Genomic DNA, 22683 nt, shown 5'->3' on the forward strand with positions numbered 1-22683 from the left:
GGTTTATATAGAGCTTGTTACCATGAACGCTGTTACAATACTGTAATATTACATTTAAAAGTGCATCACTATATTACAACAATATCTACATTGTCCTACAAAACATGGACCACATTGCCTGTCCATCACTATATTCTGTGAAATTCAAGTCTCCATGTGGGCTACTCCACCCAAAAGTGTTAGGGCAGTCATTTAACTCAGTAAGTGTTTTAAATACCCTCCCCTTGTTGCCCGCTCAGCCAATAGCGGGCCCCTATGGGCGGGGGCCGGTGGACCCCCCCTGGCATGCATCTGAGGCAGAGAGCTCCTGCTCAGCTACTGCCGGATTTGGTGTATCCCCCCCTCACCATTTGACTGTCAGTGCGCATTTCCTATTGGCAGGAGGGAGTGCGAAGTAAACAGAGGAGATCGACAGGGGAAGAGTGTGAGTGAGAGAGAAGGAGTGAGTGTGTTACAGTGGGAACAGAGTGAGAGACTCCAGCGGCTGAGGCGAGAGGCAACTTCACCTGGGGTTTATCACTGCGCACTGTCGAGGAGGAGAGATCGCGTTCCAGCGCAGCATGCTCAAGCAGGTTAAAAAAGTGGACAGTGGACGAACCTACTGATTGAAACATCGATTCAGAAATGGACTGTTAGAGAGCACAGTGAGAGGTAAAAAAACAAACAAAAAAGCTGTGCCAGCGTGACAGGGAAAAGAAGCTGATGCAGCGGGGAAAGTTACAAACTGTGGAGATGAATTGTTGACTGAGAGTTTGCAAACTGTTTGGACCATTCAGAACCATTCCTTTAAACTGGATGCTATCGCAGACGATCCCAGTAAGCTTGTCCGTGCGGTGATATTCCGGTGCCGGGCTGGACCATAACCACCTCAGTCGCATAGACGGAGCGAATCAATCCTTCCACGCAACACAATCAGCGACCAGAATCTACTAAACACTTAAAATGACGGCGTTATACCTCATCTTTTGCCTTATGGTCACAGGTAAGCCATGCTTTTGTTTCTCATCATTTAGCATGCAGGTGTTTATTGATGGAGAGGACGGACCGCGCTCCATACTGGCGCGCTGCGTCAAGCCATCCAGCGCGTTGTTACAGAGGGGTAACTGTTATGCTGCAGTGCTACAGTCCACTGCTGTTAATTGCCGGCAAATGTTTAATCAGTTTTGAAAGACTGATTACACAGGGAGGTTTCACTATCTGCAAGCTGACTAGGAGCACCGGTGAACGGTGGCACTGTATAGCCTAACTCGGGGTAGCTGTGATTGTTCTGGTTCTGGTTCAGATTTTGGATGTGTGCGAGAGAGATCTCTCTGTTCTAGTGGATAAGCATGGGGTTATGGATGCAGTGCGCACGAGCGTGAAGTTTAACTTGTACCCTTTTTTAAATACCAGTAGGCCTATATGTTGCTCCGGACTGCAAGGTGTGTGCGAACACATGCGATCAGTCACAATAAATTCTCTCGTGTTTTAAAATGAGGAAGAAATGCTGGGATATTTAAGTAGGTGAGGATAATAGCTAGAGCTAAAGCGCTGTTCTATGACACAGCGCCTTGCAGAGCTCCATATCCCCTTTCCCCGAAGTTTGTCAGTGGTCCCCAGATTGATTTCCATTAAAACAAGAGGTTTAGCCTCATAAAACGGGGAAATTATGTTTATTATTTTGTCTGAAGTTTTTCCCTGTGAGTCGTAATCCAGTACAATCGTGGTCACTGTGAACGGTGCGTAAACAGATAGAAGGGCGCATGGTCTATTATGGGGGGAGCACTGTCTCGCTGTATGCGTTTCTGATGGAGCAAGGCAGAGTGAGAGGGGGAGAGGTGGAGAGAGTGAGTAAGAAAGGAATGGAGAGAGTGAGAGACAGAGAGGGGGAGGATTTGTTTTTCGGGAGACAGGCAGAGACATAACGCACCTGTCTGCCCACCGCACCACCACCCCTGCAGCTTTTTGTTTGCAGAATTGAGTTGCCTACTGTAGTTTGTGTATGATCTTTATGGCAAAAAATCCCATACCTTGCTATTACTCATACCACCCATTATCAGCATAAAGTTCTATGGAAAAATTACACAAATTAATAGTTTCTTCTTTTTTTTTTACTTAATTTGATGTATGTCTGGCTTAAAAATGTAGTTTTTCGAACTGTATTTATTCTCTATACCTAACCATGTCTGTGTTATTATTAAAGTGATCCTGTTATAGAATTAGCATAGAGTGAGACAGAGAACAGAATATCTGTTTTTTTCAGCATAAATGTAATTAGTATGAACAAGAAGGCTCTCTGGGCAGCTGGTAAAATGTACTCTGATAATTTAGTGCTGTAAATGTCTTGATACCAAAAAAAGAAGCTTTCAGAAATTAACACTGAGCAACTGTTGACTTATCAGCATTATTCAGAGTCATTGATAAACTAGTGCATTGTATTAACTCTTTATATTCATTAAATAAGTGAATATATGTAAATGTAAGCAAATGTTCAACAGATCTTCTCTGGGAGGAACAAAAGGAATAATGAAATCAAAAATATTTTAGGCTTTCTTGTTCCTCTGCCTCAACCAGAGAGTGTTCGTTTCCTTCCAGACTGAATCACATGCAGTTTCCCCAGCTTTCAAGATCGCAAATGGCAAAGCGTGCTTAATAGCAATTTGTTGTGAGTACATCTTTACCTTCAGCCCTGGTTCCGCATGCTTTTGTCATTATTCAAAGCTCTGGGGAGGGATATGACACCAGCAGACCTCTGCTCCCTGACAGACTAGCAACAGCTGGATGAGAAAGGGCGGTAGCCAGACAGTGGCAAATTTCCCCTGATCTCAACCCCAACACACACACACACACACACACACACACACAAATAATGAAAATGGAAACAGCTGTCCTAATTAGAACCTAAGAGACCCTAGACCTCATTTATTGTGGCAGTCTCACACAGTATAAAAATTTGGCCAAAGCATGTGGCTTCACTTTGAAATTTATGTATGGCATACAGCATACATTTGTATGTATGTAGTCTTGTACATCACCGATAATTTACTTTCCCGGAAAGTCCCCTGGGTTCCCAGAGGAATTGGATTCCACACTGCATCAGTATTCTGAGTAATCTTCAGTGAGCTCTTCTTTGGAACCTTTTGCTTTGGGTCGCTTGCATCTCATCGGCCCAAGTTCAAAGGCTGTGAGCTGAGATTACAAGTTTCTCTCCCTTCCTCTTAAGTCGTGTCGCCTGTCGTGTCTCACTATAGTGTAACGCCAAGGAAATGTTCCACCTTGCTTCTTCTCACAACTCTTTTGCCTGGTTGCAGAATGTGTGACTATGGGACACAAGGACATGAGAGCATATCTGCTTAATGGGCCAGAGGCGGCTGGCAGACTTTCACCAAAGGTTGAAAGCTGGTTCACACACACACTTCTTCCGAGCACACAAACACAGAGAGCTGATATTTAGCTGAGGGAGTGATAAGCTCTGACCAAGCCTCTCCCCATCCCATCTTCCTTCCCTTTCCCATTACCAGAGATTTGTCTTTTCCTCATGCAGTGCAGATATGTTTGTGGACGCAGTGGCAGTATGGCCCAAGAGGTTTGCTTTAGGGAACTGTGCATATTTCATGAACTGCTGTTCTGCTGCTCTTTGAATTCTTGTTGAGGGAGTCAGGATGGGCAGAGGGGATGGAGGACGGAGGAGGGAGGGGACTCTTGTTGCAGGGATATGACTCGGATGTGTCACCAGTATCTTAATGATTAAGCTGACAAGCAGCAGGAAACACTGAGGAAGACCGCTGAGCATCGTTAACCTTTTCTCCGTCTTGTTACTCTGTCTCTCTCTCTGTTACACAAATACACAAACACAAACACACACGAACTCACACAAACATACTCATGCTCTCGAATCGTGTCCTTTGAGTTTTCCATTTCTCTCCCTCTATCAATTCCAGTCCTTGTGTGTCTCTGTGATACAAAGAGATTGAGGATAAAGTAGGTAAGTGGGAGAAAGTTTGGTGGCAAGAACCCCAGCCAACCGATGAGGAGTGTTAGATACGAGGTGCACAATAGTGCAGACACAGCAGAATCTCAGCACAGCCGGGACTTGAACAGAAGTGTCTTGCATTATTTAGGAGACATAGTCATGGCAAAGATATAGATGAATTTTGGCCTACTTTGATTTCCTGTCTAAGTGAACTCTGGGTAATGGGTTTGCTGCTGGGGTGTTTTATTGATATTGAACATTATATCTGAAGTTACAACGTTCAGTTGTGGCCACAATTCAAATATAAAGATCTACACATGTGTTGTAGCTATAGTTTATATCTTAATCTAAATCCAAGTTATGTATTCATTTTAGTAGTCCTAAGCATTTTAACAAAACTCTGTTTTTCACTCTCACGATCATTTGGTCATGCAGACACACAAACAGACGGTAATGAATGATCAAGATCTGATACAATGGCGTGCTGTTTTTTCTCATTCTGAAGACGTGTCATGCACACATTGTCTTTCTGCCCTTCTTCATAAACAGAAATTCTCCCCTTCCCTCACACGCACTTGCTACGTGTAAGGAAGGAGAAACTGGAAGGAGAAAGGAAACAATGGGGCTTCATAATGTTGCCGGTCTCTAATCAGCTTTGCCATGCGGGTAAACACAGATAAAGAACTTGGCAGTGTGTCCTGAGGCTTTGTTATCAGCTGTTAAGAACTTAACTGGATGTGTATGCTGGTATGGCTCAACACAGGAAGCCAAAGTGGCCAGGTAGCAAACTACGGATGGCACTTGGCCTCTTCCACTATTATTTTTACCTCTGCACACCCATCCTCTTTTTGTCTTTGCTTTCTCCTTGTGTCTGTCTTTGCACATCCTCACCTTGTCTTCCTCTGGGGCAATCGGGGGATCTGGGGAGGAAATGACAAGGAATAGGACAATGGAGGGGTCGAGCTTCCTGCCACTGTCTGGAGTCTTCTTCCACAGTTACAGCTCTTCAGGCAGTATCATCAGTATACAGACTGGTGGGGACAGCAGCACAAACTTGTTTACTCTTTTACTCTTCATTACAAACACAGTTATGAAAAGAATAGAGAAAACCAAAACATTAACACCCCCTCGCGTCCCCCCTCCCCCCCTGCGTCCCCATCGGAAACAGTCACGTTTATACAGTAGCAGCTATTTTAGGAAATACTTGGATTGCATTTATCTCTCCCCCCTAAACTGCAAGTGTCACTTCCTTCTAGAGAGATGTATCACCATTTCAAAAGACCCTAAGCCCAGAAACCAACATACAACAGAAGAATCGCAGACATACTAGACCACACATTCATTTTTATTTTCCAATCAATTCCTGCCCTGCAAGACAAGAATTTCATATCTCCTGCCCGAGACACAGAAACCAACAGCAAATTGAAATTTATCTTTTGCATTGCAGCAATATCTGTTCCTGTGTTATCTTCCTCAGCCGTGTTCCTTAACCTTGTATTAAAGATAGCTCAGTTGGAGAAGGATTCTGGCGACTGAGAAGGGGCTCTGGAAAAAGAAAAGTTCAGTTAGTACTACAGACAGCATTTATTTAACACTAGATGATGATTTATTTAACTTCTCTTTTTGATTGTCATTGACACTTACTAAATAAAATATATGAAATATTTAGCTGTGTGTACCAGGGCTTATAATGGCATGTTGTGCACATCATCAACACACACACACAAACAGAGGTCAAGGGCACACAAAGGATGATAACCTGAGATGAGTGTATGGTATCTTCAGGGCTGTGTGCTCTTTCTGGAGCGATTAGTCAAAGTCCAACTGTCTAATTAATGATGCTCCATCTCTCAGGATATGTCATCTCCTTAACCAACTAGGGGTAAAAACACATTCAAGAAAACAAGAGACTGCCTGCCTGCTGCTCACTTTATTAGTGGTGGAAACAGTTCATACCCTTGTGGGACTAAATACTCCAACTACTCGTTTCTTGAAGTCCAGTCCTCCCCTTCTTATTATTCTTCCTTTCATCTCTCCTTCCTGTCAGTTCAAACTGCCTGGAACACCAGGGCTAATATTGTGTTAGTGACTCAACCATTAACCAAAATAGTAGGTTGGCTGTGGCTCAGTCTCTTCTTCCTCGGCACAATGAAAGACTGCTCTGTGTTGTTGTAGGAGGCTGCGTGAAGGGTTGGAGAAAGGGTAGCACTGTCTTTAATTTCCATTTTTCCATTTTGTACAGGGCTGAGAAACCTCACCCTGGGAGGTCTGCGAGAGAAGACAGCCAATTTGCTATCAACTGAGGGGTGTCAGTCAAAGCTTATCGATTGGGCTTTTAACTACAGCTCTCTCAATGCCAAAACATGTTAATGTTATTGAGCTGTGTGAGACGTGAGGAACAGTGAAGTGTGTGAGTTGTAGGAGGTGGGTGGCGGTTGAACCAGTGGGAGGGTAAGGTGTGTCTCTCCCTTGCTGTCTGTTTGGCCAAAGAAAGCCGATGCAGAAACGGCAATGGGCTCAGCATGAGAATAAGGGGGAGGGAGAGAGGGTGAAAGAAAGAAAGAAAAGGAAGGCAGAGGGGTCAAAGGGATTTACTGCCAGAAGCCTAGCATTTCAGGTAATGGATATGCTTGTATTAGTGTAAACCAAACCTGCTGTTTTTCTTCCATCATGGCAGAGGTGAAAAACAACAAAGGTGTAACTGACTGCAAGTCTGAGGGGGATTAATAGAAAGTTGATGTTTCAATACCTCAGGCTAAACATTAGATCTCAGGTGTATATTTGGACAGGCAGAAAGTGGTTGTGTGCGTGCATGCATGTATGTGTCAGTGTGTGAGTGTGAAGTTGTGGATAGGGGGTGTATGAGGGTGAGGTAAGGAAGGTGTATAGTGGGAGGCTTTTCTGCTTCTGCCACATTCCTGTAAAGCTGTAGCAAGGAGGGCAAGAACACATGGCTAAGTGCTTCCCAAGCTGGCTGAGGTGAACCTAATACCCCTCCTGGAAGAAGCAGCCCAACCATTGTTCCAGCACATTGCACCCGTCTGACTGAGACATCCTAGTGCTGTGCAGATCCCAGGGGGCTGGAAAGAGAACGAGGCAGAGGAGGAGAGGGACTGATTGTTCCCTACTCAGACTATCCACAGATGGGGCTACGGCACAGGATGCTGGCTGTTTGCTTTAGAAAGTCCCAGGCGTTTACTTTGCAGTCGGGGTGTATAGAATGCTCTGGGGGATGGAGGAGAAGAGAGTGCCAGTGGGGACAACAGCAGGAGAAGGGAAAGAGAGAGTAAAGCAGAGTGAGAGAAAGAGAAAGAAAGGGATAGAAAAAGGACCTTGCCTAATATGATGTCACTGTGAATATAGTGTCAGTGCCAAGAAGGGAAGACAGATGATACAGCCATACAATGATAGGGTAGTTGGGCAAGAGAGTGCTCAAGTCTTCCCCTGTTTCCAAACAGAGACATATAGAGCTGGAGATAATGGAGAAGGGAGGGAGCCTAAAGAGAGAAAGTGAGGAAGGGGAAAAGGAAGGGATGAGATGCAGGGAACCCAGGCTGCATCCATCATGTGGTTTGGTGCAGAAGCCATTTGTACCTATTGTTCTCCATAATTTGTTTTCTCAGAGCCTGCAACGGGAGGGGTGAAGGGGAGAGACAAAGCTACGGCAGCCATTTATTTTTTGCGCTAATTACATAAGTGAGACAGCATAATTAGATGTATAGCTAAACAGACAATAGGCTGAGAGAGAGATGCACAGAGGGAGATAGACAGAGAGGTGTAGATGAATTTAAATAGATAAGAGTCAAAGCCCTCTCCATTTCACATTCAAGAGTGCGAGGGAACATGTTAAAAGAAGTAAAGGGGATGGAGAGGGATAAAGGGAAAGGAAAACGGAGAGTAGAGGAGATGGGGTGATGGAGGGGATAAAAGATAAGAGGGAAAGAGAGAAAAGCCCTCTTCAGAGACTGCACTTTGAGGTGCAGCCTGATGCTGTTGGACTAGCCACCTCATTTAATACACCTGCTCAGCGGGAGGGGAAAGAGAGATAGAAGAAGGTGTCGTAAAGAAAAAGAGAGAAGGGCAAAAGAGAAGAGAGGAAAGAGGAGACTGATCTCATCTCTGCTTCTTCAGATCAAAGACAGAGTGGCTACAGAAAGCTGTTTGTTGTGGCTTGTTTGGGAGGGTCTCTGTGTGAGGTCATGATTTGATCTGGCCTGCTATTTTGTTCAGGCGGAATTCAATTTCAACACAGCCGCATGCCAGACCCTCGAAGGCATCCCAGGCTACAGGGCTTGGGACAGTCTTCTTGAGAGGACTGGTGACTTTCGGAAGCGGTGAAGCTGCAGTAAAGCTGCAGTAAAGCTGACAAAGTAATGTAGGTTGTCTGGTAAAAGAGAAAGAGAATTTGAACGTTTGGCACAGTTTAAAAAAATAATATTTTACATGTTTTCATCTAAATGAAAAGGACCATGTTCTTAGCTAGTAGATGTTGCTGAATGTTCTGTGCGTGCTAATGCAGTTGTGTTTTTGCTGAGATTCACATGTAGGTGGTGCGTGGGTGTGTTGAGCTTGTCACCAGTCTTTCAGGACTGTGATACAGGAAAAGATAAATAGCCCTTTAATGAAGCCACTCAATCAAAGACCAGTTAAAACAGCTGACCAAAGATTGAGGGGTAGTTAAGGTATTGAAGCCGGTTGAGGGAAGCTCTTGAGCCATCACACTGTAGATTAGCCATTCACTGCACTACAGACCTTGACCTAACTACCCTTCTTTCTCTTAACAGTCTTCTGACACACTATAGTAGCTCAAGTCAACTCCCTGATTGTGCTGGGGAGTTTTTTAAAAGCCAATTTAAACTTGGTCCTTTGTTTAACTCCCCAGGAACTCAAGCTGGGACATATTGTATTGGTTGTATGTGTGAGAGGGTTCTTTTATTGGGTTTAAGTTTTGTGTGAGCTGTCTCTAAGCATGTGATGTTTTGTTAAAAGAGAACTGGGTGTATCTCAGAACTGGCACAGACTAGTTTTTTGGGTGAAAGAGAGGGTGCATGAGAGAAATCAATGGCCCGATTCAACCTATTACAGCCATGACTGTTGCTGTAATGGTGTGGAAATGGACAGTAGTCATGTGGATCCCTTTTATACCTCCAGGCTTGGATCACAACTGAAGCTCCGATTCATTTCCTCCCAGCTTTGATTTTTTTTTAAAAAGTACTCTGAGGATTTCAAAGACTTTCATATGATGGTAACGAGGGAAGAGATCGTTCCGTTTTGTGAAACGGATGAGACCTCCATTCTGCCAGCTTTGCCAAAGGACAAACATAACGCAGGGCTGCAATTTTCCTCAACAAATAATGACTCCTCTAGTCCTCTCTCCTTCCAGCATTTGCCTCTTTGATCCCAGGTAATGTGTTAACAAGCAACGGGGTTCATGGAATACCCATAGCATTAGTATGTGTATTGGCATACAGGTGTGAGAGTGTGTGTGTGTGTTTGTGTGGCTGTTATCACACCAATTAATGAATTGCTTTAAATGCCTGCTGAGGTGACGATGGCCTGTCTCTAGCAGGGCATTTATCTACCCCCTCCTTCTGTGTCAGCTTAAACCCATGATGGCCAGGGCCCTCACTCACACAAACACATTAATGAGACCAGTCTAATTATCTTGTGGATCCTTACAGGGGACCCCAGAAACAGCACACAGCACCATTGTGAGTGGGCATAATCAGGTGATCGCTCAAAGACAGAGGACCCACTGCACCAGTGAGAAAGTTCACACTTATAGGGAGACCTGCTTGGGCTCACACTCAAATTAGTGCTTCGGTTAATTGGGATAGGAATACAAAAAAAAAGAATTGGCCGTATTTTCACATATGTCATCACTGAGGTTCAGCTCTTCGCTCCTTCCCGTTTAGCTTCCTCACACCCTCCGGGAGTGTCCCCCCCGAGGGTGATGCAGAAAAATGATTTTGCTCTCCTTCATCCATTGCCCTCACTCCAGATAATTCAATCTGTTCAATATCAAATAATCTCTCCCAATTTTTCAGCCCATTTTAACCGTATCGCTCAAACAGCTACCTCTGGGGGATGAGTCTCGTTCTACCCTGTTAAAAAAAGAGGGTGAGAAAGAAAAGGAGAGGTAGCCCAGGAAAGAGTGATGGCAAATAGCTCTCGGAGGAGTGCTTTAAAAGCCTCTGCTTGCCATTCTCATGGGCCATATGTGAAACAGCGGGCAAATAGATTGAAAGAGAGAAGAATAGTGAGGATAGAGAGATACAGAGGAAGATAAAGGAAGACAGAGACAATCTACAAGAAAGGAGGAGAAAGTAGGTGATGTGAGTTGTTGTACTTAAGGTCCGGGGCTCTAACTTGTGTCCCACAGCACTTAACATGCCCCTAGCCATCTCTCCTGGCAGTTAATTAGAATCCAATAAGGTTGCCGCCTGTTGGTCATTGTTCCTCCAGTGTGTTTACCCTTTCCAGAGGCTCCATTCGCTGCTTAATCTGCCAAGAAGCTGAATGTCAATAGGTCAGGGCAAGACTCCAGAGCCCCGAGAGAGAGAGAGAGGCAGAGCAAAGGGGGAAGGAGAGAGGATCGGAGGGATGAAGGAAAGGGGTCATTTCTCTCTCTCTCCTCTCAAAATTTTTCTCTGCTGTTCTATTCTCGTTGTTGTTTTTACCCCCCCTCCCTCCCTCTTGCGTCTCCTCTTCTCTTCTTTTCTTCTCACTTCTAATCCGTCCTCTTGATTGTTCTAAGCTGCTTTCAGCCAGCCCCTGGGAGGGTGGGGGGTTTTGGAGTCTGTTTTAATTAAGATTTAAAAGACGACTCCCTCAAGAAGGGAGATTTAAGAGCAGGATGGACTGAGCAAAGTAAATGAATGAAGGTAGGACAGATTGTAGAGAGGGCTCAAAAAATATCACAAATCAGTAAAAGGAGAAACTTAAAAAGCTATTATTTTTACACACGCAGATGCACATGTCACACACACCCACACATTGACACAAGCACAGCCAGACTGAGGCATTCGAGTAGCTAAGCCAAATGGGATTTTTTTTCCATTTGTAATCAAGCAGCACAATCTATATAGATTGATCTCAACTTCCTGTGATTCATACCATATCCTGCGAGGGTGATATGGGATCAGTGGTAGCCAGCAGGCAAGCTAAGGGAGTTATCTCCACACGCTGTCTAATGATCGATCATCTCACCAGATGGACGTAAGAGCGTGTAATGCTCCACTTGTTTATCAGAGCCCAAAACCTGAGGCATCTCAGTAGATGTGACCTGCAAAGAAAGTCTTGTTTTGCAGATAGAGATAGACAGATAGAATGTATGAGAGAGAAAAGGGCTCAAGAGATGTCTTTCAACATTTTAAGGTTTCCTTTTGTTGTCTTTGTAGTATGAGTAGACATGTGGATGGTAGCTGAACTCATTTCCCTATGTAATGTGGTCCTATTTGGGTGGCAATATCACCACAGTGGAAGCTCTAGACATTCCTGTTAGACACTTAATTAACAGTCTTATCGTACCAGGACAAAAGGAGATTTCTCTGTAGAAGTCTGGCCATCAAGGGTACAGGCACTGTTACCGCCCAGCATAGATTTACTTCTACTGTGTAAACAATGTGTTGCAGACAAAGTATGTGTCCATTTGTGTGTGTCACTGCAGCCCAAGAAAAGGCGCGTGCTAAGTGTTTGGTAAAACAGTCACATAGCACACATCTGCCCCTACTGCAACCCGTGCATTCGTCATCCAGAGTAAAACCCCAAAGAAAAAACACCCCAAAACAGACTGCACAATGAAGTGTTTAAGTTCATCAAGCCTCAGACTTTGCTGCAGCCGGTAAGGTGTTATAGGCCAGGCAAGGGTCAAGAGCCCAACCCACAGCGTTCTTTGCCATGATACATCCCAACACACAGCCACCATATGCCCAGGGTTTCTCAGTCAAAGAGCCAACCCACCCAGCATGACAAAGACCTATTCACACCCAGTTGACTCTGAGGAAATCTACAATGCCATGGTATGATTAGGACAGAATACAGCACTAGTCCAGCCAGTGGCTGTCAGAGAAAAACAACAGACTAGAAAATACGGTGAAGTAAAAGGAGTGTTAGGGAAAAGGTAAAGTATACAAGAACTTCACAAAGCACTTTGAGCGGATAAACGTAAGCATGATCTTGCCCTCAGCTTGCTGCAGCTCCATCGCTTGCCTCCATCAAAGCCCCTTGAGATTCTCCAAGCACACTCTGCCTCCGTCACTCACAGCTCTGTTATTAAGGCCAGCAGTAAACGCCAGGAAAGATATGCAGGGATGAAAGATCCTTCTCTCATGTTCTTGCTTTGAGGATGTGTTTCCGGGTGTCGAGGGGAGGCGGGGAAAATGCAGCTTTATAGAGTAATGCTGCATTTTAATAGAAACAATAAACCCATCCGCTTATAAAATAACATTTTGTGCCCCATATCCTGTTGTGTAGCAGCTCTGGGGACTTTTGGCAGACTTGAAAAAGCCCCCACCTTCACTAAGATAAAGGTATAGAAGAAGCCCATGCCAAAGAATAAAGTGTACGGCGCTCCTGGGGGAGGGATATATCACACATATATTCTTTCACTGTAGCGATTAATATCCGGGAAAAAAAGGTCAAACTTGACTTGAAACGGTCAGTATATCACAGTTACATTCAGAGCCTGCATTTCATACATCAATCCCTGCTGTGATGTCTCATCAGCCTGGTCACACAGGAGAGACCCACACTGCACATTATCAAAGATTGATGGGGTGTCCTAGTTAAAGACAGGGGGGAGGAGAGACGACTGGTTAGAGAAGGGAACTTTGGGTTACTCCGCCATTTCAGAGGTGCTGACCGTGGCTCTTTTTGCCTTTTGCAGCTCAATGCAAACTTCATCACTGTAGTTGGCAAGTGTTATGCCAGGCTTCACTAGTGCGTAACCTATAGACCTGACCCCAAGACATATGGGGGAACTAGCAAATGTAGTATTTTGAGGTCAGGGCTCTCACACAAGACTCAGGAAGCTGAAGATAAAGCTGAGCCTTCCATCTCCTCCCATCCACTCTCTTCCTCATCCTCCCCTGTAACGGTAGACAAAACAAACTGACAGAACAAACAGGCAGATTATCCTAAATCCTTTTTTCTCTAACACACAACCTAACCATCTCTTATATCCACTGTTCACCATCATCCTACCCGTTTCTTGTTCAGAATGCTTGCTTAATAATTAATTGATTAATTAGTTCGCTCATTAATCATTTATTCATTAATCATGGCCTGATTTTTCTAGAGGAAGCGGTGCAATCTGAAAAAACCTGACTTCACATTTCACTCTAATTATGCTCCTTTACTAATCAACGCTTAAGAAATGGAGTTTCAGGAAATTAGTTTTCCCCTTCCCTTCTTTTTCTCAACACAAAGCAGGATGTATTGAGGTCGGCAGGTAACATTTTTTCCCTCCCTTTCTTGTGTTCTGGAAGCTCTTAGTCATCAGTAATTGTAAAGGAATAATTCAAGTTACAGGCAATCTGATGAACAGAATAAAAATTTGATGTTAAATTAAAACTTTCCTCCACCTCTAGATGAAAAGGGAACAGAATGTCTGGTCACAGACTAACCACAGACATTGATTAATAAATGGCAATTCTAAGGCAGTTTGTAAGAACAGAGAGGCGGCAGCATTGTGAAGCACACTCATTGTTTTCACTGGATCCATGGCTCTCCTGGGAGAGGAGGTAATTTGTTTAATCGCCAGGAGTTATGTTCTCTGGACAGAGAGATAGGAAGATAGGATAGTTCAGAAATAACTTCTGTAATGTGAAGTGAGCATGAGAAGGAGAGTGAAGAGAAACATTTTAAACAGGTTTAATTAGAAGTGTTTTTGTGCCTTTGTGTTCCTGTTGGACGCAGAGTTCACAACACAGCTCAGCTGCTTACTCTGAAGGGGCTCTTGTCAGCTGCTGACAAAAAAGAATTATGCATCAAATTAAAGAGAGCTCCAGTGAAATGGAGGCTTGCCGGGCATTAACCTCTAAGCTTTAAAAAGCACACATATTAAGCAACACTAATGAGACTCTCATTGAGCTAGCTCTGTTTTATATTCAAACACACACAAAAGCACAGCTTTGACTTCAATGTGCAGTTTCTGCTTCTGAATCATCATCTCACCAGCAGCAAACACTGCAGAAGTGAACAATAGTGTAGATGGCCCTTTTACTCTAATGAGATGCATACATTTACAACATTACCACCCTCATTAAAAAATAATAATAATAAAGGGGGGGGGGAGTATTAATTATGAAACGCACTACTTCCTATCGTGAAGAGCCAAGGGGGTCTCCACTGGGCTCAATTAGGAAGAGTAGGCCGCAAATCCCTAGACGAAATTAATTGACACCCCAGGGCATTAGGCCCAGAGTCCCAGTACAGAATCTATGTAGAGAATTCTTTTGTTTTCATTTCCAGTGCCTTTTAGAAAAAGCAAGAGATGGAGGCAATTTTAACATGATCCCTTCATTGTTTTATGGATTTTTAATCTATTATTTATACATATTTGTTATGTGTACTTGTCATGTCTGTGGCAGGGAATGAAAATATTTACTTTTTTTTTTAAAGTCCTGCCCCATCTTTGAGAAGGCTTTCTTTCACATGTTGCGTACCATAGCTGTTTTATCCACCATGTCAGCTGTTATGCACACACTAAACCAGGGCAAGAAGTTAATGATTTAAAAGCACAGTAAATTATACTGAAAGCCCTTCCGTCCAAACACTGGTGAAAGAGGGGGAGGTAGGGGAGCCCAGTGAGGGAAATTGGGATACGGAGACAGAAAGAAAAAGCGAGAGAGAAAAGCAGGGGGGACAGAAAAGGGCTGGAACAGTGACATAGATCCAGCCAGCAGCTGTCTTGTAGTGAAAACACCAGGGGGTAAGCAGGAATGACACGAAATGACAAGACTAGCTCAATCAACATGTTGTCAACATTGCTGGCTGATGTGTGCAGACAATTTCATACCGCCACCACTGACACTGACTCCCTCCCCTTTTCTCTCTTTTTTTTATATGGCTTTTTATTTCCTGTCCTCCTGACAGCCAGCCAGTCACTTGCTATCTGTCTACATGGAGTCGGCTCCCAGCTCTTTGGCTCTTGGCTTCAGAGTGGTGGAGCTGTTTAAAAGCTGTGCTAGAATTATACTCAGAGAGATGCTTCTGCCCACTACAAACCCTAAAGATATGGGACCGTGACAGTGACTGTACATTTATGTGTGTGTGTGTGTGTGCAGTAAGTGTGAGATGACAGTATAAGAATTAGTGTATTTATGGCACATTGCATGGGCACTGCAGCACAGTGACTACACTCAAACACTGACTATGTCACATCAGCACTCTTGGTCCCCCCCCCGGCCTCCTCCTCCTTCCCCTCCTTGTATGCATGCCACTCGATTACTCTCTCCACTGTATCTGCTGTTGCGGGTTCCCAGGGAGAAACTCTGGCACTGCTCGCCCATGCGATCAGCTTCACTACTGTCCTGATGTGTACAGTGCCCTATTCCAGCAGAGAAAAACCTCGTGGTGACAGCCTTGGAGACAGACTGATTACAGCGTTCCATCAATCCTCTCTCAGACCCGCTCCTTTGCAATTGGAAGCTGACGGGAGACCATTTTTTCCATTTTTACCTTTCCACAGTTTTTACGTTTTTTCTAACATGTAGTGCCTGCTCTTTTTTTTTTATATTGTTCCCTTTACCCTGCTTTCTTGAGTGTTGTGTTGACAAGCTGACACAAGCCCCTGTGATTTTCGCACCAGGGCTGCAGAGAGCGAGAGAAAAGGACAGGGGATATAGGATAGAGGAGAGGAAGAAATGGGGAGAGAAAGTGAAAGGGAGAGGCTGGCAAGAGATGACAGCTGAAACGGAGTCAAATCAAACAATTAGTAACACCTTATATAACTCTCAAAGGGGGCCTGCTAGACATTGATTTCAGGGATCATGGCCCACTGACTGTAGACGTATGAGTGATAAACAGAGGAATGGGGATGGGGCTGGATTGTAGAGGGAACCAGCAATGGCATCTGGGGGGGGGGCTGTGTGGATGAGCGGGTTCACTCTGTAAAAAGGGTCTAGGTCTGAGCCAAGATTTTCACAATGGAATAAAGGCTGAAAGGGGAGGCTAGGAGGATTAAACTCCAGCAAAACAGCTCTTAAAAAGCTGTTAGACTGCAATTTGGGCACAAAAACGCAGAGTGGGAGAAAAGATAGTGAAAGTGGGTGGGTGGGAGTGCAGTTGGAATGCAACGTGGGAGAGACAGGATGGAAGAGAGGCCATGAACACATTAAGGTGTGAGAGAGGAGGCCATCTGCAGAGGCACAAGCTGAGGCTGTTTGCAACGGTCCAAGTCAAAGAAAAACATAGTGGCATACACACATGCATGTGTTGGGTGCCACGGAGCCACAAGTTGGTGGGTGGTATATGTTATTGGCCCCCATGAAGCCCTCAGAAGTTCTGTAGGAGTCATGGTAATGAGCTTAGTGGCCAGATCAAACACGAGATGGGTGCAGGGTCCCCTTTGGGACTTACTCTTTGGTCCAGCTTTCTCAGCACTCCTGTCTGTTTGTATACACACGCACACACACACACACGCACACACACAGGAAGGGAAAGACAAAAGAGCCTGACTCAAAACAAAGGGATAATAATTCCATACAGAGAGAAATGGAGCTTGCATTTTCCAGCCCGATTTAGAAGCCTTATCTAGACAAGGCACAATGGATGGCATTTGGGGAAAGGGGCTGTTTATTCCAAGCTTGACACTTTTTTGCCAATTGCCTTCTTTTCTGCTGCGGTTTTGTCTGCTTTTCCTCCTCCTTGGCTCTTATTGTGGAAAACTCACACCAGCTGGCCGCAGGATTCTGCCACCGCCACTGGGGCAAAAAATGCAAGTAGATATCGGGTGCTATTTTTTAACGTTTTGAATTATTACTGCACAGAGCAAATTGTCCAGTCAAGTTGAGAGCACTTATATTTATAGACCCCACAGGACTGGATGTTGCACTTTTTGCAATGGATGGGAATGAGGATATGGAATAAAATCAGGACTAAAATAGGGACTCTCTGCGAACGCAGCTTGAAGCCTCTCAGCGAATGTATGTATGCAGTTGAGTGTCACTGTAAAAACAGGAGAAATGAACAGTGCCTGAGCTGTTCTCAAACAAGAGAGTGATGTTATTTTATCTTTTATTTGAAGGACCTGACTTTTTTAATGCTGGGTTAAATTGATTTATGGGGGCGGGGGTCAGATTACCAAAATGGCATAGCAGATTATGACTGCAGTGACTTGGTAGTAAATGCACTGGATTGTGTGTGTTAGATCCACATTTTATCTAAAGGTCATCTGCAGTGCTATTATCTCTCTCAGTCTTTAGCATCATGGCCAGCACTTACACATACACATTTTCAGCACACACACACACACACACACACACATACACATTTTCAGCACACACACACACACACACACACACACAGTGACTGGTTCAATCTAATTCTAGACAAGGCAGATGTCCAGTGGTGGACAGATCATTGCTGACATCTGTCCATCTCTTCCTGATCCTTCCTGATGTGAATGTATCCCTATCAGTTCAGATGAAGAGTGCAGGCAGGGTCGACGCAAAGCTCTTTAATAGGTTGTGTCCAAGTCGGAGAGGCTGTTTTTGCACTTAACTGAGACCATGTGACCGAAACGGCAAAGTCACTGTGTCAAAGTAACTGCTAAATGTGCCCTCCGGTGCCTGACAAGTTGCTTTCCCTATTAACACTGCCCCACCCTCCACACTCATTCACACATTCAGATGCTCACACACACACACACACACACACACACACACACAGAAATAAACATAAATGGCACATTTTTTGCTAGGCAAACACAGACACACACTGAGCTCACACAGTCGGAAAGAAGTGCGCACACACATAAAGTTTGCCCAATGTGCATCCAGTGGCGTGAAATGATATTCCATTTTGAGAAATCCGGATTAAAATGTATCGGGCCAAATGTGTTTTGACCTTGTTACTGGGGGCTGGAAAAGCACACACACACATGCACACACAAACACACACCCAAACAGCAAAGGTAAGAAAGTAAATGTTGAATTTTTTTGTGATGAGGACTTGTAAATCTAAATTTTAACTGCCTTCTAAGTAACATTAGGCACACCACATGTGGTAGAAACTACTCTAATGTATATATTTACCTGCGTAACATTCAAGGGGACATGGTAAATAAACTCACATCTACTGCAGAACTGCTGGGATTTCAAGGGGATTCAAATCTTTCTTTTCAAATGTGATTTGATTGCAGCCAATAGTCCTCATTTTGAGTCTGGTAAAAACACTGAAAGCTGTGGTGTATTTGTATACATGCATGTGTGTACGTGACACTGCAGCACACCAAGAGCAAGCCTCTTCACACCCACAGCTCCCTACTTCTTCTGACTGCCTCTCCTCCACTGTTTCTTTGTCTGGTTCTGTTCCTCCCTCTCTCCTCGTCAGAAATGTATTCATGTAATTAAGCTGCTAATACACCGTCAAAGAATTGTCTAATTCAGCAAGGAGGAATTAAAGGAATCTGGCATGAGTCATTAGCCAGTCGAGATGTTCTGTTGAGCATTTTCAATAAGGGATCTGGAGAGCAATGAATCACTCATATGGTGTGAAGACATTCGCTACAGCACATACTCTGTACTCTATATTTGTACGCCAGCATTAGTATGTGTGTGTGCGTGTGGGGTTAATTGCCATATGTGAGGGTGAGAAATCGTATGTGGGTGAGGTAAAGAGAAACAATTCAATGCATGTAATCCATCTGAACAATCAACCATTGCAGTGAATTATTACCCATTGTAAACATTTAGATACTCTGGGCAAGATACTTAATTGCAATCAATGTTTGTACTGTTGCAAGTACAAAGAGGAAAACCCTTAACTCGCTCTGTAAGGGGAGGCATATGAAAACACTCAATAGCTTTTAAAGGCAGAATGTTAGGGACAGGCAGGCAGACTGTAAAAACTGCATTTTTGAAGGTATGATGGGAAAATGCCAGCCTTCGCTAAATGCCTAATAGTCTGAGCTAGAAGGCGTTTCACTTTTCATTGACGCTCTCAAATTGGCCTCTTTTGATCCACAGTGCGTGACACACATACAGCCTACCTGTTTGCATGCACAGATAGGCTTTTCAAACACTCTGGTAAAATAATGTACAGGGAGGACATGATTGGCGAACTAACATGCATAGTTTACTATCTTTTTCTTTTCTTTTCAGCTATCTATTAACATCTCTTTTGGCCCACGATAGAGAGTGAGAGAGATTGGGCGCATGTGAAAATGGGCTTTCAGGCAGTTGTTGAGAACCACAACGGTCTGAGCCATGGAGAACTCACGTTCCTGATGAACTCACTGTTTGGCGGCTTTAATTGTGCTGTTGGGTGACAGAGGCAGGAGGGTGCAAAGGGAGAGGGGAGGCGAGGGGCAGGGTTCAGTCTGTGGTGCACCCTGAGATGAAGTGGATAATTGAGTGTGGAATAAATACTGCCAACAACCTCGGAAGCCCCCCTTTCAAAAAGAATGAAAAACTGGAGAGAATGGAGTAAGGAAGAACGGGAAGAGACGAGGAAAAGAGAAAAGGGTGAGAGAGAGACAGAGAGAGAAAATCCCAGCTACCCTCTAGGGGGAAAAGCTGCTATTGAAAAGCTATTAAACTTGCATTTAGCAGGATTGATTGGAAATGAAGAGGCCTATTAAAAGAGAGGGACAAGAGGACAATAGCGCGTCTCTGGCCACCGTATGTTGCCCTCCTTTCAGTGGCTTTCTTTGCTGGGAGGGGGGTGGCAACCCTGTCTGTTTAAGCGCTCCCACCAAGAGAAGCAGTTCAGGGGGGGCTTAGCGCTGCCTGAATAGAACCCTCTTTATCTTCCTCTGTCCCCCTTCCCTTCCATTCTCCACTGAGCAACAAAGAAAGAGAGGAGAATGAGGACGTTTTTTTTAAGTCGTCTTCGCAACTCACACAGACACCCCACTTAGATAACCAACCAACTGCTTTTCTCCCTCTCCCCCAACCTTCCCCTACGGATTAGTTACCTCTGGAGTGTTGCTATCGTCCCCTGCCAATAGGGTTTGTAATAGTCAAACTTTAGCATAGTGGCACAAACAGTTGGAACCATGGATCCATATTCATGCTGTGCTTCTGTGTGCGTGTGAAGGCAGGCCAGCCAATCCGGTGAGACTGTGTGCCATACTTAAACACAGCAGCGGAACGACGGCAGGTGTCTCCTCTGACTTTCAGCAGACTCAAACGGATGGGTCCCCTGGGAACTTTAATGGAGTTTTGATTGTTTAACATCCATTTTTACAAAAAGCACACTGAAAGACTGGCAGATTTGTCTCCCCAGAAGTGTGTTTGCCTCATGTCAGCAAGCATATAACCATATGGTCTTGGGAAAGAGTTAAATAAGTTATGAGGCACAGCTGACTCTTCCTCATATAAGCCACATCTATAGGGGGGAAAACAATATTTTCACATTCTCTCAGCTAGTGCCATCAAAACAAGAGTGAGCCGACCAGTCCAGGGAGTCTGCTCTCTTTCATTCTTACTTCTTTTCCACCCCTTACAGTGCATGTTTCACTTTTTTCATGCTACATCTCTGCTGGCACTGCAGAAATGTACTGCCACTGCATTCTCTGAAACTCCATTAGTGGTAGTCTGCCTACCTATATATTTTATAGCTGTTTTGTGAATTTGGGTATGAATTGTCCATCTACCATCATGAAAATGTGAATTCTAAGAGATGTCTATTCATGCTTTCTCTCTTTTCTCTCAGCAGCCACCCAAGCAGCCTACTTCTCCCAGCAACCCCAAGACCAGGTGGTGGTATCTAGTCAGTCAGTGACTCTACCCTGTGTCATTGTGGGTTATCGGGGAATGGTACAATGGACCAAAGATGGCCTGGCACTGGGTGGAGAGAGAGACCTACCAGGTATTATCACTGGCCTTAATTTTGTCTGTCTCTCTCTCCCTCTCTTTTTTCTTCTGTTGTCTGTGTGTTTATTGTGTCTGTCTGTCTTGCCACGATCAATGCCAGGTCTCATTAGAAACAAAGCCTCTCTCTGTCAAACTTTGGAGTTTTACGCAAATGAACAATGTCCTGTAGACAGGTCGGCTACTGCTGCACACACCGTACTTTAATTTGTTGCTTAGCATTTGAAGGGTCTTGTAGGAAAGTAGATAATCAATTGTCTTTTGTCACGCACTGACATTTAAATGTGTGGCAGACTAGAGAGAAGGTGGAGAGGCTTCCTCTTGACCTTAGCCACCCCATCTTTATTGTGTCTGTGTTTAAAGGACAGACTCCTCATGCAGCAGCAGCCTTCTCACGTGTTGCATTTCCAGCCTCACGCTGGTCTGCTAACACAACGCCTCAATTCCTGGCCCAGTGAGGTGCTGCTGGCTTTTGTGTCTTACAGAGCATTGCCATGTTTCTCTCGCCTTTGTTCAAGCCACAAGTCTGTTCATTTTATAGTCCTTTCATCATGTGTTTGTTTGTCTCTGACTCTATTCTCTGTGCTGGCTTCACGCAGGCTGGACGCGCTATTCCTTAATGGGCGACCCGCTATCAGGCGAGCACAGCTTGCAGATCGATTCGGCAGAGTTGGCGGATGACGCGGTGTATGAGTGTCAGGCTACACAGGCGGGACTGCGCTCCCACCGTGCCAAGCTCACTGTACTAGGTAAGAGACACAGCTCATGCATGATCCTCACAGCCAGCCCTCGTGCCAAGGCCTGCAGGCTGGCAGTGCTTGGGAAGAATCAGGGGAGTGTCTTCATCACAAAACACAGAAGCATGTAGACAAATATACAAATAACAATGTAACGAACAACAAACAAAAGATAATCACATTCCCATCCCAACTTCATCATAGACAAAGAAAAAAAACACATCAGAACACTCCAAGTGATCAAGCAATTCATAAAATAATCCCTTATCATCACTCAAAGATAACCCCATTGTAATCATGTCCTGAAAGTGTAATTCAAACCAAAGAGATTCAGCTAGGGAAAAAAAGGAAACCCCTCTGCTCTCAGTAGCAGTAATCAAGATTGTGGACGTCTTGGATAATGTGATTGCTGCAGTCACAAATGACTTGCGTAGTCGCTTGAAAGTCAGGGTCTGCACAGTTAGCACATTTTACAGTGAGCCACAACATTTGTCAACTGCAAGACGTTTTTTACATTAACATGATGTGAGTGATCTACTTCTTAACACAGACATGGGTGGGGGCGGGGGGGTTGATTGAGGAGGAGGGCCAGGTCTTGTGGGAATTAGAATCAGCAAAGCACTGCTGGCATCTGGTGGCATGCAGAGGAATATCACTCATTAATTAGTTCTGTCAATTGTCCATATATTCACCTACAAGTAAGTATAATATTACACAGACAGAGAGGGCAACTCAGATGGAACAATTATACAGGTATGATGCCACTTCACTCAGCGTGAAGCTTTCACTACAGAGCCTGTTGTACTTGAATCTGTTGCCGTTGTGTGGTGTGTATACCGAGGCATCATTGAGGCAGGGTGACGGGCGGTACAGATAGGGTTGGCATGGAAAGACAAGCAGATCAGAGATCACAAGCGGTATTTAGGAAAATTTCAGCTAAATGAATAGGTTCAGA

At 44.4% G+C, this 22683-nt stretch overlaps 1 protein-coding gene across 3 annotated transcripts in view; it reads left to right on the forward strand.

The window, feature by feature from the left end:
- Window positions 1-324: 324 nt before the first annotated feature.
- The window catches only part of kirrel3l (kirre like nephrin family adhesion molecule 3, like), a 32407-nt gene continuing 10048 nt past the window's right edge, over window positions 325-22683 (forward strand). For 2 of the 3 annotated variants that reach the window (XM_038712496.1, XM_038712498.1), the window contains exons 1-3: window positions 325-982; window positions 20834-20989; window positions 21591-21740. In XM_038712496.1, coding sequence (XP_038568424.1) covers window positions 943-982; window positions 20834-20989; window positions 21591-21740 — 346 coding nt within the window. In that variant the 5' untranslated portion in view covers window positions 325-942. The remainder of the gene's footprint in view (window positions 983-20833; window positions 20990-21590; window positions 21741-22683) is intronic. The other variant, XM_038712497.1, reaches the window with a different exon arrangement.

The sequence above is a fragment of the Micropterus salmoides genome, unplaced genomic scaffold (genome assembly GCF_014851395.1).
Source record: "Micropterus salmoides isolate LMB-PRFRI ecotype aquatic unplaced genomic scaffold, ASM1485139v1 Ms_hic_scaffold_11, whole genome shotgun sequence".
NCBI classification, from domain to species: Eukaryota; Metazoa; Chordata; class Actinopteri; order Centrarchiformes; family Centrarchidae; genus Micropterus; species Micropterus salmoides.